At 41.9% G+C, this 16,166-nt stretch overlaps 1 protein-coding gene across 2 annotated transcripts in view; it reads left to right on the forward strand.

Annotated features, from left to right (window-relative positions):
- AGO4 (argonaute RISC component 4) overlaps positions 1 to 11,001 on the forward strand; it is a 32,805-nt gene extending 21,804 nt beyond the window's left edge. The window contains exons 14-19 of one of the 2 annotated variants that reach the window (XR_004692757.2): positions 1,913 to 2,228; positions 4,071 to 4,205; positions 5,015 to 5,116; positions 5,527 to 5,726; positions 6,576 to 8,784; positions 9,611 to 11,001. Coding sequence is in view for 1 of the 2 variants with exons in the window: in XM_035118310.2 (XP_034974201.1) it covers positions 1,913 to 2,228; positions 4,071 to 4,205; positions 5,015 to 5,116; positions 5,527 to 5,726; positions 6,576 to 6,684 (862 nt within the window). In the remaining variant the exon portion in view is untranslated. Of the gene's footprint in view, positions 1 to 1,912; positions 2,229 to 4,070; positions 4,206 to 5,014; positions 5,117 to 5,526; positions 5,727 to 6,575 lie in introns of both variants that reach the window. The other variant, XM_035118310.2, reaches the window with a different exon arrangement.
- Positions 11,002 to 16,166: the final 5,165 nt, after the last annotated feature.

Consider the following 16,166-nt stretch of genomic DNA (forward strand, 5'->3'; position numbering starts at 1 on the left):
ACAAAACAACAGGGGAAATGTGGGAAGATGAGGATTTCCCCCCTTTTTACGGGGCCTATCCCATGCCTTCATATGTCATATGATGGTCCCTCACATGTGTCTCTGGGAAGAAATGCCACTGACATTAAGATATTTGAATATTTGGATTATTGAATATTAGGAGAACTGCTGTCTTTTCAGCCCCTGAAAGGGCTTCCTCTCCCTCTGTTGTTTTGAGGGCTGTTCAGCAGCCACTGAATTAGGGAGGAGTGCCTGAAAACCTTGAACAGCCTAGCACCATGAGCATGTTCAGAGCTCTTTCCTTGAAACCCAGACCCTCCTCATAACTTTTAGCATCTTCTGGTAATTACAGAAGCAAGAGGGAGTGTTTTGAGGAGCTGTTTGTTTGTTTTGTATTTGTTTCGTGGTATTGCTGAGAGAGAAAGAGGGCAAGCAACAGTGGACACCGCATGTTTAATAAATCAATAGATACCTATCTATTTTTGCTTAATCGTTTTGCATTTATTTTCGTGAAATGGATTGGGAGGAGAAATGGTGGATGGCTTGTGTAGCTGCAAACTCTGTATTAACCATTTCCCTGAATTCACTCATTAAAAGCTGCAGCAGCTGCTGGGTGGGGCAGGGCAGCTTGTCTGAGCCACGTGCAGTTCCAGAGCCTTTCCAGAAAAGGTGTGTAGATCAGCTTCCAATAAGTGCCCCCAGGATATCTTGAATGCAGAATGGAAGAAAATGTGGGTGCTATGAATTGTTTCTCGCTTGCTTGTGAGCTTATCAGTTAATTTCTAAAATGAAAAGTTTGGGCTCCTTCCCCAAACCTGAAAGGTATTTCTCCCTAATCTCAGACATAAGAGGCTGATAGTGATTGTTCTGCACATGAGACATTATTTCTTCACATTTTCAGGACTCAGCTATACTGATGTGCCCTAGATCTAATGAATCAATAATTTTTGTCTATTGGTTGAAATATCTCATTCTTTTCATTTAGAGAAAAAAAGTGTTTTGAATGAAAAGCTAATTTTGCGGGGGGGGGGGGAACTGCATGCAACTGAAAGCAAGTGTTTGTCACATTTTAGAAGTTTAGGTTTCATGGCAATGGATGTATAGAAGTATTCAATATATAAATAAAAAAACATAATTTCTAAATAAAAGGTAGAGTCATTTTTGTCTGAAAATCATAGTTGGGCCCTCTTACATGAAACCTCTTACCCTGTCTATAGATGTGCAGAGAATAATTTTTGGCTCTCTGCACAACTGTAATGACATGCTTTCCTTAAATAAGTGCTGTGCAAGTCCTATTGTGATGAATACAGCAAGGTTAAGAGTTATAGCCCTACCAAGTCAAAATGTTACCAGGCTTCACGGATTGTAAATTTTCTAATTTGATTCTAATTCTAAATCTATGGTTCCAATTTAAATATGTATAGATCCAGGGGTAGGCAACCTTAGGCCCGGGGGCTGGATGCGGCCCAATCGCCTTCTCAATCCGGCCCGCAGACGGTCTGGGAATCAGCGTGTTTTTACATGAGTAGAATGTGTCCTTTTATTTAAAACGCATCTCTGGGTTATTTGTGGGGCATACAAATTCGTTCATTACCCCCTCCAAAAAAAAAATCGTCCAGCCCCCCACATGGTCTGAGGGACAGTGGACCGGCCCACGGTTGAAAAAGGTTGCTGACTCCTGGTATAGATAGTGGGGGTACAGGATGTGGTTTGCACCAGGTGCAGTTATGGTTAGTTACAGCATTGTCTATGGGAGCAGCAGAATGTTCAGTCCTTGTGGTACCCCACACATCTGGCAGCGTACATTAGTGCATAAATTAAAAGTCAAAAGACAGGTGAAAGGAATGTGAAAATGCATACAATTTCTTGATTTCCAGTGTAAACTTTTTCTCTCTCCTTTTCAATTGAATAGGCCCTCTGTATTCCAGCAGCCAGTGATCTTTCTGGGAGCAGATGTAACACATCCGCCTGCTGGGGATGGGAAAAAGCCTTCCATCGCTGCTGTCGTAGGCAGCATGGACGGCCACCCTAGCCGCTACTGTGCTACTGTGCGAGTACAGACCTCCCGCCAGGAAACTTCCCAAGAGCTGCTGTACAGCCAGGAAGTGATTCAGGACCTGACCAACATGGTGCGAGAACTGTTGATCCAGTTCTATAAGTCCACCCGCTTCAAGCCCACACGGATCATCTACTATAGGGGAGGTGTGTCAGAAGGGCAGATGAAACAGGTATTTGTCTCAATAACCTTATGTGTTGCATGGAGGTTTAGCTTTCCAAACTTAGGAAGGTCCAGGAGACTCCACTTCTTTTCTGGCCAGAGAAGTTTGTGCCATGAGGTTGCATGAAGCGGAAGCCTGTCTTAAAAGCATTTAGTTTGTAAGCTTTATTATCCAATTTTGAGATCCAGTATTTGTATCACATGCAGGCTGTGCCACTGTAGTTACTTTTGAGATCCGATACATCCACAGACCAATAGCCTGTTGGTTCATGTTACATACCCCCCTCCTTCCTTGCAGAAATGCTACTCTGTATAGGTAAACGTGGCAGTGGTTTAAAAGGGTGGTATATAAGTTGAAAAAATAATAAGAACAGTACTGTAGGTGGTTATTGTTTTCATTTGGTATTACAGTATATATTTTTGTGTTTTTATACTGTAAATTACTCTGTGATCTTTGGTTTTCTCTTATTATTCCTTTATTTTTTATTAAACTTCTAAACTGCCCTTCAACCAATCTGTGACCTAGTACACCCTTTTATGCAGAAAGTCTCATGTTCAATCCCTGTTTCCAGTTAGAGCTGGGAATGAGAATGTCCCCTATGAGATACCCCAGAGAGCCTCTACCAGTTTGTGAAGACAGTACTGAGCTAGATGGACTCTGTATAAGGCAATTTACTATGAAAAATGACTTATTGGTGGCTGCTTTGCATTTTTATAGAGTAGCAACTATCGCAAGTAACTATGCCATGTCCCCCCCCCCCAAAAGAGTGGTTGTATTGTAAAATCCGCACAGAGTGACTGAGCCATATTCTAACATGTTTTTGTTTAAATTTCTAACCTGTCTCTCCAGCAAATTGTGTTTTTTGTGTGATGTGTGTCGTTGTCATTTAAATTCTAGAACCATATAGTCCAGTGTTTCCCAACCTTGTGCCTCCAGATGTTTTGAGACTACAATTCCCATCATCCCTAGCTAGCAAGACCAGTGGTCAGGAATGATGGGAATGGTAGTCCGAAAACAGCTGGAGGCACAAGGTTGGGAAACACTGATATAGTCCCTTATACATTTGTTAATGATGAGGAAGAGGGTGTTTAATCTTCAGAAAGAGAAACTGCCTTTTCCTTTGGGTGTGAAAACTTGGTACTACCTGAAATGACTGAACCCTGTCCTAATGTGTTAGTTAAGCTTCCTCCTTACTCATTGTTTGCTGAAAGAGTAGGCTGGCTGGCAGCCTCCAAATCCAAGCCTCTTGTATTATACTAAAAGTATTTCTTCATCCTCAACTTTAATTGGCATTTAAGCTGAAATCTTACAGTGCCAGTAGAATCTGGCCCTTTATTCAGGTAGGTAGCCGTGTTGGTCTGACGCAGTTGAAATAAATAAATAAATTGTCCAGTAGCACCTTAGAGACCAACTAAGTTTGTTCTGGGTATAAGCTGTTGTGTGCATGCACAGTGTATCTGAAGAAGTGTGCATGCACACGAAAGCTTATACAATGGTACCTCAGGTTACATACGCTTCAGGTTACAGACACCACTAACCCAGAAATAGTACTTCGGGTTAATAACTTGGCTTCAGGATGAGAACAGAAATTGCGCGGCGGCAGCAAGAGGCCCCATTAGATAAAGTGGTACCTCAGGTTAAGAACAGTTTCAGGTTAAGAACGGACCTCTGGAATGAATTAAGTTCTTAACCCGAGGTACCACTTTACCCAGAACAAACTTAGTTGGACAATTTTTTAATTTATTTCGACTGGCCCATGTAAGGAGTTGTATGTATTGGATAAATCCAATAAAAATAATGACCTTGTGCAATCCAGATAAATAGCTGATGTCAAGCACTTAAAATTTCTAGGTGGCCTGGCCAGAACTCATTGCAATCCGGAAGGCCTGCATCAGTTTGGAAGAAGACTACAGACCAGGAATCACCTACATAGTTGTTCAGAAAAGGCATCACACAAGGCTGTTCTGTGCTGACAAATCTGAAAGGGTAGGCAATGCTTCTTTTGGAATGATGAGGTATCTCATTAGACCACATCTTGTATTGGGCTGCCAAATAACTCTTGATGGAAAGAGCACATTTCATAATGTTATTCATTGCTTGTTTGCAAAGTGAAGTTGAAAAAAACCATAGAGCAGGGATATACCGGTAAATTAAATTAATAATAATAAAATAAATGTCATGCAGCCAGACAAAGGATGACTTGAGAAGGGTGCTTAATTTCTTAATATATAATTTGTAACTAAATGCTCAGATGCGCAGGATACCAAAGTAAGCACCGGAACTCAGGTTCAGAATAACACTGAAAGTGCTGCTTTTGGCCATTCCTCAAGTCTGCTGTCAGTACCATAGCAACTCTAAGCTGTAGGGCAATATAGTAAGACAGGCAGCAGTTCTTCTGAACTTCAGAGCTTAAAACTTTGAAAATGGTGTAAAGAATAAATTATAAACTGAGGTATCCAAAAGCCAAATAGAGTAATAGATATATTTCATCTATAGCTCGCCTTTTCCACAAAGAGTTCAAGGCAGCATACCTGACTTTGCAATTTTTATCACAACAAAAGTAGCTGCAATAGGGCAGTTGTATACTTCAGGTTTTATTGTTACTGCAAATCTATGCTTAATGTTGCTTTAAGGCATAACTGATACATTATACAAAGCTGAATAACAAGGTGGAAGGCAATTTTTAAAGTGTGTTACACTGATAAGTGGCCAAGAAGGTAACAACTGGTTGGTTGAATGGCATTGAACTGTGCCACAAATGCAGATACTAAGGCTCTCATTGATGTATCTAATAGGTGGGGAAAAGTGGCAATGTTCCAGCAGGCACAACTGTGGACAGCACAATCACACATCCCTCTGAATTCGACTTCTACCTCTGTAGCCATGCAGGAATTCAGGTAATCTGCAGCTTTGGTTATATCTTAATATTTTGACTGTTCATTTACTTTTATATGCATTGGAACTGCCCTACAGCAGCTTCATTTAAGCCATTAAAATGTGTGCAGGAGGGAAGAATGCATGAATATACTGTTAATTCAATGGGCCCACAGCATTTGTGCCTCTTAGTGGAACAGTCCCTTCTACCTTTGTCGTTAGTGACATTCAACCTTGCTAAAACCTGTGTATCTCAGAGAAATGGGGAGGCATCTGGAAAAGAAGAGGGGTAAGCAGAGTTCTTATTCCCAAGATGTAATTTACCCTTGCAGAAAGAGAGAAGGGACTTTCTGACAGGTGCCCAGTCATTCATCTTTCGTTACACGTCTTCTAAAATAAAATTAGTGGATTTCCTGGCCTTCTTTTCCTGCAGGGAACTAGCCGTCCTTCTCACTACCAAGTCTTGTGGGATGACAACTGTTTCACTGCTGATGAATTGCAGTTACTGACATACCAGCTGTGTCACACTTACGTCAGGTGTACACGGTCTGTCTCGATCCCTGCTCCTGCATACTATGCCAGGCTGGTAGCATTTAGGGCAAGATACCATCTTGTGGACAAAGATCATGACAGGTGAGTAAATTGAGGGGCATGCATGCTTCTGTTCCATGGACCACTAGGCAAGGAAGGGGTGGTGAACTTTATTCAGCCCAAGGACCATATTCCCTTACTTAAAGGCAACCAGTGGCTGGAAATTCCTTACTCTGCGGGCTTATATTCTATGTGAGTGGCAAGGAATGCATACCCCATTTAGCGCTGTGTTGAATTCCACCATAAGGTTTTGCTGTTGGTATATAAAGCCCTGAACAACCTGGGACCCAGTTACTTAAGAACCTGCCTTCAACCTTACATTCCTGCTCAGTTGCTCAGATAATCTGAGGAGGCTCACTTAAACGTGCTAGATGCCCCTGGAATTCATCCTGCTTGTGGGTTTCCCACAGAGATCTGGTTAACCACTGTGAGAGCAGGATGCTGGACTAGATGGACCTTTGGTCTCTGAGCTCAACAACAAGACTCTTCTTGCATTCATCTTGCAGCCACTGAGAGTAGGGCCTCTAGTGCAGCTGCATTTACTATGTAGGATACCCCGTTCCTTGCAAAAAATGGTGCACCAACGGCATTCTGGTTTTGGTGGCCTTTTCTTGTACTCAGAGCCTTCATCGAGCAGCTGTTTGCATGCATTTATTGTCTTCTACTTGTCACTGTGAAGTTTGAACCGTATTTTATGTTTGTTTGTTTTTTTGGTGTTGCTGGCAGTTTTTGCCTTTTATCCTCCTGTATACTGCTTTTCAGTTTGGGGGATGTTGTGATTTATAATTTTTAATAATAATAATAATAATAATAATAATAATAAAGAAAATGTTGACTAATTGAGACAATGTTGCCTTACTAAATCTCTTTTCTGTTTCCCTCCCCCCGCAGTGCTGAAGGCAGCCACGTTTCAGGACAGAGCAACGGCCGTGATCCTCAGGCGCTAGCCAAGGCAGTGCAGATCCATCATGACACCCAGCACACAATGTATTTTGCCTGATAAGAATCTGAGGGTCTGAGGCAGAAGCAGGAGCCCAGTTGGGCGGGGCCACCAACCACTGGTGGTTAGGGCTCATTTTTATTTCAGGCTGTCCACCACCAGCAGCTTGGGACAGTTGCACTGAATTGACGCAGCAACATCCGATGCAGGCGCAATTGAGCCATTTTTATTTTGTGATTTTCAGTAAATAGGAATTTCATAGACAGTCTTTGCATTGGACTGAATTTTTACCTCAAAGCGCAAAAGGCTGATCCTCGTAAAAAGAAATTTTTAAAGGACTTGGCACGAAAGGTTTTTATTGAAATATTTTGCTAATCAATTTTAAGTTACCTCCTTGTCCGTCCCCCCCCCCTTAAGCTTATCAAGAAGCAGAATTCCTCCTGGGCTTCTTCATACTGCTTAGTGAGTCTCCGGATATGGCAAAACATCTTATTCCACTGTTCTTCTGTGTGGGGCCATATAGACTTTATAAATGGAACTTTTACTGTAAACACCTTTCAACAACTATTACTTATCTGAGGTATTGCTGTTTGTTTGTTTTTTTCTGCTTTCTTGTTCTGGTTTACTAGTCTTTTTGTAAATCTCTCTGCAGTCGTGGGCTGCAGAACAATTGCACTATAACTGCGAATTCAACTTGGTGGTTCTTGTTCTGTGAATGTGTAACATAAGCAGATAGCAATGCCCTCTGGCAGGTCTAGTAAAATCATAATGGTTACACACAACTGCCACTGACTGGTTCAGAATGCTGAACTGCTTCCCCCTCTAAAAAGTATGTGACTAAGTTCTAAAAGATTAGTTTTAGGTATTTTTCAGTCATTATGAAAGTGCCCATTTTATGCTGCTGTGTTTGATGAATTGAGGTCATTTTTAATACTCTTTTTCATAGAAGGTTTTAACTTTGGCAATAATTTTTTTTTAATACCCTGGCAGTAACTTTTCTAGCTGAATACTTTACATGAGTTACAGCCAACATTCTTGTGTAGATTGACTTGACTTTGCTGAAGAGGAAATTTGTTCTTAAATGGATCAGAAAAGGCTCCCTTCATGCTTTTTACAAATGATTATTTTTAACTGTTTTATATTCACCATTGGTCTGTCTAGCCCCTTTTTATAAGCTTGGAAAGTGGGTGTTCCATATATAGGAAAGGCTTTGCCAATATGTACAGTTGTGTATAGTGTGACAGTAGCAATCAAAGACTTTTACCAGCATTTTAAAACTTTTGTTTCTCTGAGAGTTTAGGTTGCCCGCATGTACAGCAACATTTGCTAGCATGTGTGAAGTGTACATTTTAATGTTGATCTTGACCCATTTCTATAAATTAGAACTCTTTATTTGCTTGGTTCTCTTCCACTAAAAAGTGTAATGCAAAAAGGGGGGTGGGAGGGGGGCATTTGCAGACCATAGTAGTGCTGCGTTGAGACTAGCTTGTGAGTGATAGCGCAATATGCTTTAAATTCCTAGTTTTTAACTGAGATGATGCCACTGTGAAAGATTGGGATTTTGCCAATAATTGCACTCTAGTAGTCTCTGATGTGAGCAGGTGGTGTTGCAGAGTCATGTGACCTTGTGAACATTTGGATCCAGACCTCAAGGTCAGCAATATGCTATGTGGTTTAGATTTTTTTCTTCAGTCTTTTGAAATAGAGCTTGTAGATACTTGGAAAGTTTACATTTCTAAATACTGTCAGTCAGCTGTATCAAAATACACTTGACATTAGTCTTCTGAAAGCAGTTTTTGTAAGCTCCTCTTAGAAATCTCTTTCTCCTTCCCCCTCTCCCCCCCCCCCGGTGGGTTCTAGCTTATAAACATTTATTTCCCCCAATCAAACAGGAGTGAAGCAAAGTCTGCTCTGACACATAGTGTGGCCAGGCTTAGATACTAGATTTATTTAAACGTATTTAAGTCTTTCGTTTTCTTTTCCCCTTAAGAATACCTCACTTGTGTAATAAATATCAGGACATGTGGGGAGGAAGAATTGTTATGCTTCAGTTGGTCTGCTGCTTTTCTTTTCTTTTTTAAAAATACCTGTTCAGGGAGAAAATGCAAGAATCGAACTCCTGCTGGCCAACAAATGGAGAACTGAGGCACCTTGAAGAGAGTAAGCACCTGTGTTAGTGTGTAACATGGTTTCGGGATTTTTTTTTGCACTAGGTATGGACGTGAATTCGGAAAGAGTGAGAGGTTATGTCAAGAAGAAAAACGTATATTGTAACATCATTAGGCAGGTAGCTTTTCATAGCGCCAAGCACACCTAGTGCATGTGGAGCAGAGAAATTCTCTAATTTGCCTGTCTGCAGGTAAGTCTGACTCTTGAACATCAGAGTCAAGCAACATGTTAAGTATACAAAAAAACCAACAACATGTTTCCTGTTGGCGACTCTTCTTCCTTATAAACAGCAGTTTGAGCTTCTGGATTAGGACTGGTGTGGTGGGATTACTGTGCAGCGTGATAGAAAAAGGCACCATATTTAATAAGCACTGATTTCTGGCTGCTGAGGAAGAATCAGTAGCACATTTTGTATATGACACTAGGCCAGGAAAAGGTAGACATGGTTTGCCCAAACCAGCCTGGAAAGCATAATTGGGCCTGTGGGCCAAAAGTTCCCTATTTCCTCATGTCATTGTCACCAAAGGCAAATATGGATCCCACCCTTCTGACACACATACTCCTTCTTTGGCTGCATTCGCTAAAGAAAGAAAGTGACCAGTTGAAAACATGCTTTTTTAATTATTAAATGGGTGCTTAACATAACTTGCAGTTTGTCCGGAACTGTGTAGGCAGGAATCTGAACTTGCCCTGGAAAAGGCTTTTCCGACTCGTTCATCATAAAATAGGCAGGACTAGATGAAATGGTCTTTTATGTCTTCTATAATAGGAAAACAAAACCCTGTTCTAATCATTATATCTTTCTTATGTATTACAGACCGCAGCTATCTTTTGAAGTCTTCTGTATTTAAAAATTATATATATATATATATATATAAGTGGGATTCTTTTTAATGCATTAATGTCACAAAAAATTATCATCCAAAAATGTCTGAGGAGCTTTTTTTTTTGCCAACTTTTGCACTTTCTTGGAATTTTTCATGAATTTTCCTTTAATTTTTGCCCCTGTTGGAATTTTTTTCTGTGCAAAGAAAATGTTCAGTTAACTCTCTGTTGCTGAAGAGTGTGATGATGTCTTTTGGGGTGGGAGTGCTTAAAAGCTGAGGATTTATCCAAGGGGCTGTACGGGTGGCAACAGTAGCAAAAAAGGTCTTCAGAACTAATGACTGCAAGATCCAGATGCAGCAACGCTGTTGTATGGCAGAATCTGCTCATCTGAACTAACCTCACCCCCACCCTGAAAACGGGATGAACTGAATTGTTATGCATGTGTCAATCAATGGGAAGACGTGCATTCTGTAGCTGTAGGTTCTTATGGTGTTTGGTTTTTTTATGCTTTATCCTTTTGTTTAAAGCCTGTTGGCTATTGTTTAGCTATATGTTGTGAAAGATTCTCAAATGTAGCAAATTTGGACTGGGGCGGGGGGGGAAGGGAAAAAACTTTTAGGAGCAAAAGGTGTTTATAGAGCCAACCAAAACACCTTGCTCTTTTTGCTTTCCCCCATCCTTCTTGTTGTGAGCACTTATATTCGAAAAGAGGCTCTGAAAAGCTTTTGCTCTGTAGCAGATTTGAGGTGCAGGCTGGGGTTGCTTGCTCTTAGCTTGAGGGCTGTTTAAAGATGACACCCAAAGAGGCATAATCAAGGGATGCAAAAGAGATGTTCCATGCAGTATGTATCAGTATGATTTAGAAGTGTCCCCCCCCCGCCGCCCTCACTCCATTCTGCCCCACAGTACCCTTATATCAAAAGCCTTTATCCACCTGTTGGGGACAAGGCCATTCTGACAGGTTAGCAAACCTCCCACCCCAACCTCCCACCCCACCCCAAAAAACCTACCCTTGTGGATGTGTTGTAGATCTTTTTACCCCCTTCTTGCTCAATAGCAAGGCAGTCGCTCTGCTTTCATTTTAGGAAAGTAGAGCTCGGAGGGCATTGTATCAATACTGTTTGAACTGCAAGGTTTTTTCCCTTGTGCAATTTGAGGAAAGATCATATGTGAATATCACTTAAGAGTTTCTTTATACCTTGCTATTGACACATTTTGGTGATATTTCTGTCTAGAGCCTGAAACATGTATGTAAAACTTGTTTGCATTTGTTCATTTTTGACTTCTGATGTATTTTTTTGTTTGGTTTCTATATTGTTAGACCTGTAATGTTTTAAATTGTATTTTATTAAAATTGGACTGGATGTATGTCTATAGCAATACGAGGTACTTTTTTCTTTAAATAACAAATAAACAACCCCTGTTGGTGGGGAAGGTGGGCTAAAAGCCTTCCTATTGCGATAATATGCTGGCTGTGTATAACTGCAATGTATTTTTTTTCTCTTTTTTTTAGCCTGCAGGGATTTTGTGTTCATGTGTCCAAAAAAATAAATAAAGGCATTTGGGTGCCAAATGTTCTTTTCTTTCTTGGTGTATAATAATAAATATATTGATAATGATAATAATGATAATGAATAGCCTGTAGGATAGTTGTTGTGCTCCTAAGAGAAATGTCTTTCAATTATCAAAATTTTAAACACAGTATAATGCATAACAGAGGAAATATTGTATATTAAACAGTGACGTGCTTGATTTATAAACCAGATATTTGAGAACTTAACATACCGTAATTTGTAATATCTAAGCATAGAGCCATATTGTAAGTAAGAGCAGAGGCATAAGTAATTGGAAGAGTTGCTATAAGGTTCAGCTAAATGTAAAGTGATTCATTTTGTAGCCAAAACTACTCATTGTATATACACAAAAGATCTGCAGTCACTAGCCAGGAAATAGATCATTTGAGATGTAGTGGTTAAGTCAGTTAAAATAGTGCCGGTAACCACATGGCAGCAGGCAAGGTAAATTCCATGTCCAGGTTTATTAGGAAACTTTCATACCATGAAAGTTTGAACCACGGCTGTGTGACAGTTTGGGTGACTTGTGTCAAAAACTACAGAGCTGAAATAGGTACAGAAAGGAACCAAAATGGCTAAGCGTTGGCATAGCTTCCCAACAAAAATTATCATGTGGAGTTTTCGTAGTTTAGAAAAAACAAAAGTGCACTAGGAGCATTTATAAGATTACTCATTGGAGGTGGGAAGAAGTTGTCTCCTACACAATACTAGAATTTAGGGTTGGTGAGAAATAAGTTTGTTATAGCTTTTACAATGTCGTTTAGTCGTTTAGTCGTGTCCGACTCTTCGTGACCCCATGGACCATAGCACGCCAGGCACTCCTGTCTTCCACTGCCTCCCGCAGTTTGGTCAGACTCAGGTTTGTAGCTTCGAGAACACTGTCCAACCATCTCGTCCTCTGTCGTCCCCTTCTCCTAGTGCCCTCCATCTTTCCCAACATCAGGGTCTTTTCCAGGGAGTCTTCTCTTCTCATGAGGTGGCCAAAGTATTGGAGCCTCAGCTTCAGGATCTGTCCTTCCAGTGAGCACTCAGAGCTGATCTTCAGAATGGATAGGTTTGATCTTCTTGCAGTCCATGGGACTCTCAAGAGTCTCCTCCAGCACCATAATGCAAAAGCATCAATTCTTTTACAATAGACAAAAGCAAGTACTGTACTGTAACTGACAATACCCCATAGCTGACTTAAAAAGGAATTCACTGCCACAAGATATCCTGCTCACTAGAACAGATGTCAAAGGGATGAGGCAAATTCATGGAAAAGGATAGATCTCTCAGTAGCTCCTAACCAGGAGGCAAGATGCCAGTGACTAAAATTGCCTCTTGGTTTCCTACAAGGATCTGGCTGTTCCCTGTGGTGGCAAACAGGATGCTGGAGTAGATGAATCTTTATTTGTGGGGGTATTCAGTATTAGATATGCATTTTGCAGGAGCTTTGAGAAAAGAACAGAAGCCATTTAGCACACAGCTATTTGACAAAGGGACAAGGACGGTAAGAGTAACTGGATCTCAGAGGCATAGCTAGGGGAGCCGGGGGCGGGGCGGCACTGGGCACCACACGGCAGGGGGCGGCACATCTCTTCTGGGATTGAGGCGGTGGCTCGGGCACCTGCAGGTTCCACTGCTCTACAGCTGAGGGAGGTGGTGGGCAGACACAGCTGGGCCACATTCTTTGCAAGTGGTACTCTGCCAGGCTGCATCCCAAGTGTGTGTTTGGGGGACCTAGGGGTGAAGTTTCTCCTCTCTACCCTTCCTCCCGTGGTTTTATCACAAGTTATGTAAATGGCTACACCAGGGGCAGGGGACCTGTGCCCTCCCCCCAGGTTTTGTTGGATTCCAGCTCCCCATCTGCCCCAGCTAGTATGGCCAATGGTAAAGGATTATGGGACTTTGAGTCCAGCAACATCTGGAGGGCCACAGGTTCACCACCGCTGGCCTGCTGCAACGTAAAACTTCGCATTGTACAGACCAAATTCTGGTAGCTTTTTAATGCTGCAGTGCTAGCTAGGGGTGGATCTACACTTAGGGGAAAAAACACTATAAGTCAGAAATTAAATCGTCATAACAAGAAAAAAACTAAAAATCGCATAGAAATTTATTTTGCTCTCTGGTGCCATCTGGTTTTGTATGTTTATAACACATTCAAAATGTCATTTTTTGACCAATGTAGCTGAGTCCTAGGTCGCTTGTGTAATCTAGTTTTGATGTAGGTCAAGTTAAAACAATAACTAGTGGTGTTGGATGGCCCACCTGGAACAATAGACATATCCAGCTGGTTCAGTGGGGCTGGAATGAGTTTTGTGGCATGCACATGCATTACAAAGGGCTGTACAGTATTCAATGTTTCTGCCACTAGTGCAAGAACTCCTGCGCTAGCAGATGGGTGAGTTTTAATGTTGCACAAAAAGGAGCCCAAAGAACAGTTGCACAAAGTTATTGCTAACCACCTTATGTTTTCTCTTGCACAACAACATTTATCTAATGGAACAAGTATACCACTTTAATTTGGTGTTACAACTAAATTTAGTGTTTTTGGCTCTCCCTTGTTTGCTCAGAGTCACTGGCTTGAATCTGTCTTCAGGTTTGCATCCTCCAATCAGGTGGTCTGCAAAGAAGTTGCAGAACAGTTGAGAATATACTTAATGTGCACACTTGCTTTGCTTGTTGTTTTCTCAGCGCTGTAGACTTCATTTTATCTTTTTAATAGTTGGGGAGCGAGGCTGCTGGAAACTTCCAAGAAAATGTGAATGAGGGGAGAGGCACAAATTTACTTATGGCATGCTTTCCCCATGGTTTACTAAACATGGGATGACAATTCCATAATCCAAGACAACTACAATCTGGAATATAATTGAAAACGCAAAATTAAAGAGAGGAAATGAAGACGGGGATAAATTGAGAAAAACACTATGCAATTACTGCAGTGGGACAAGTGGTGTGTGCCAAAGACAGTGGAGAATGTGAGTTTTGAGAAAGATTTGAAGTAGTGGCATAATGGGTTGTTTTTTTACAGCGATAAACGGACATTAAATATTTTATCTCCTATGTAATAAAGTTTTATTTCCCATGTAAAATACTGTGTTTGTCCATAATTCTGTTTTGTAGCAGTTGGGATTGTTTCTCCCCACCTCCCATCCCCCACAATTCGTGCAAGCTTTGCAGTGCACCAATGACTTCCCCATCTCATTTTACTAACTGCACCCCTGCCCCAAAATTATTCTGTATAATATGACTCTGGGTCGCCAGACTTATGTTTAAATCTTGTTTGAGCAGGCACATCTTCAAGATTCTGTCCTTTTTTTGCAGTGCAGAGCATTGTACAGCTCTATGTCAATGTGATCTTGGTGCACTTTTCAGACAAAATGCAAAAGTGGCAACCCATAGATGGGCGGGGTATAAATAATAAAATCATTATTCTGGAGTAAAAGGTAAAGGGACCCCTGACCATTAGGTTCAGTCGCGGACGACTCTGGGGTTGCAGCGCTCATCTCGCTTTATTGGCCAAGGGAGTCTGCGTACAGCTTCCGGGTCATGTGGCCAGCATGACTAAGCCGCTTCTGGCGAACCAGAGCAGCACACGGAAACACGGTTTACCTTCCCGCCCGAGCAGTACCGTATCTACTTGCACTTTGATGTGCTTTCAAACTTCTAGGTTGGTAGGAGCGGGGAGTGAGCAACGGGAGCTCACCCCGTCGTGGGGATTCAAACCATGGACCTTCTGATCGGCAAGCCCTAGGCTCTGGTTTAGACCACGGCGCCACCCGCACCCCTTTATTCTGGAGTAGGATGTCCCTATTTTCATCAGAGAAATGTTGGAGAGTATGCCATTCAGTGAGCTTCACAGCCAGCTGGGAACTTAAACCTGAGTCTCTTAAACCTGAGGCCTAATCCGATATTCTGCACTAAGGATGAGAAAATATACCACTTTCTTAAGTCGTCTTGTACTACAATGCCATAACCACTATCATGCTGGCTGGGGCTGATAGGAGTTGTAGTTCAACAGCTAAAGGGCCACATGTTCCTGATCCCTGCCTTACGCCATACTAACTTTGTTACAAGGCTTTTTTTATGATGAGCCTGAAAGTGAGGAGTACCATTGATTAATATTCTTCCATATCTGAGAAGCAGGCAAACAAAAGATGAACCAGCAACAACTCCCTGCAAGTAGAAGATTAGCACAGCACAGGGGTATTGGCCTACCCCTCTCTCCCTGCTATGCTAGTTTTCTACTTGCAGTGCATATTTTTTTTTTAAAAAAAAAGTGTGGGAAGCATTCAAAAATACTATCCTCCATCTTGGGCCTCGGATGGTTACCGGTATTCCCCCAGACTCGTTCTGGTTTCAAAATGGCCCCCATGCTGCATATGCCCTATACGGCCCCGAGCAAGAACTCTGTTCTTGCGGCTCCCTTAGGTCGCCGCCAGGGGGCACCCACAGAGTTCCTTCCCCTTTTCCTTTGTCGGCAACAGGAGTCGAGGCAAAGGGGAAGAGAGGGGCTGCACTGTTACACTCTTAACGGCTCAGTACAGAGATTTCCGGTTTCCAATTATAGCTAGTGGTGTGGGGCAAAACCAGAGGTACAGCGCTTCTTAGGCTTTTCGCATATGTTTTTTTGGAACAATCACTTCCACACTAAGCGGGCAAAACAGCTCGACACGGATGAAATTCCTTTTCTCTCCTGCGCTCTCAGATCCCAAAATAGCATTCATGGAATTGAACAGATTCATGCAGTGATAATCAGGACAAATAGCTTTCCTATTGAATTTTTTGCCTTAGGAAAAAAGGAAACGGAAAGATTGCACGGGAGTGTAACTCGGTAGGCTCCCTTTTGTAGCATCCGTTTACCTGTTTCCCATGAGTCCCCAATGCAATCACCACTCATAGCCCCGCACATGGAGGATTCCTAAAAAGAGCCTGAAGTGAGGACTGCCTAGGGACATTTATCTCGGGCGAAGAGCGAGGAGGGAGGAAGAG

This window comes from Zootoca vivipara, chromosome 6 (assembly GCF_963506605.1).
Source record: "Zootoca vivipara chromosome 6, rZooViv1.1, whole genome shotgun sequence".
NCBI lineage: Eukaryota > Metazoa > Chordata > Lepidosauria > Squamata > Lacertidae > Zootoca > Zootoca vivipara.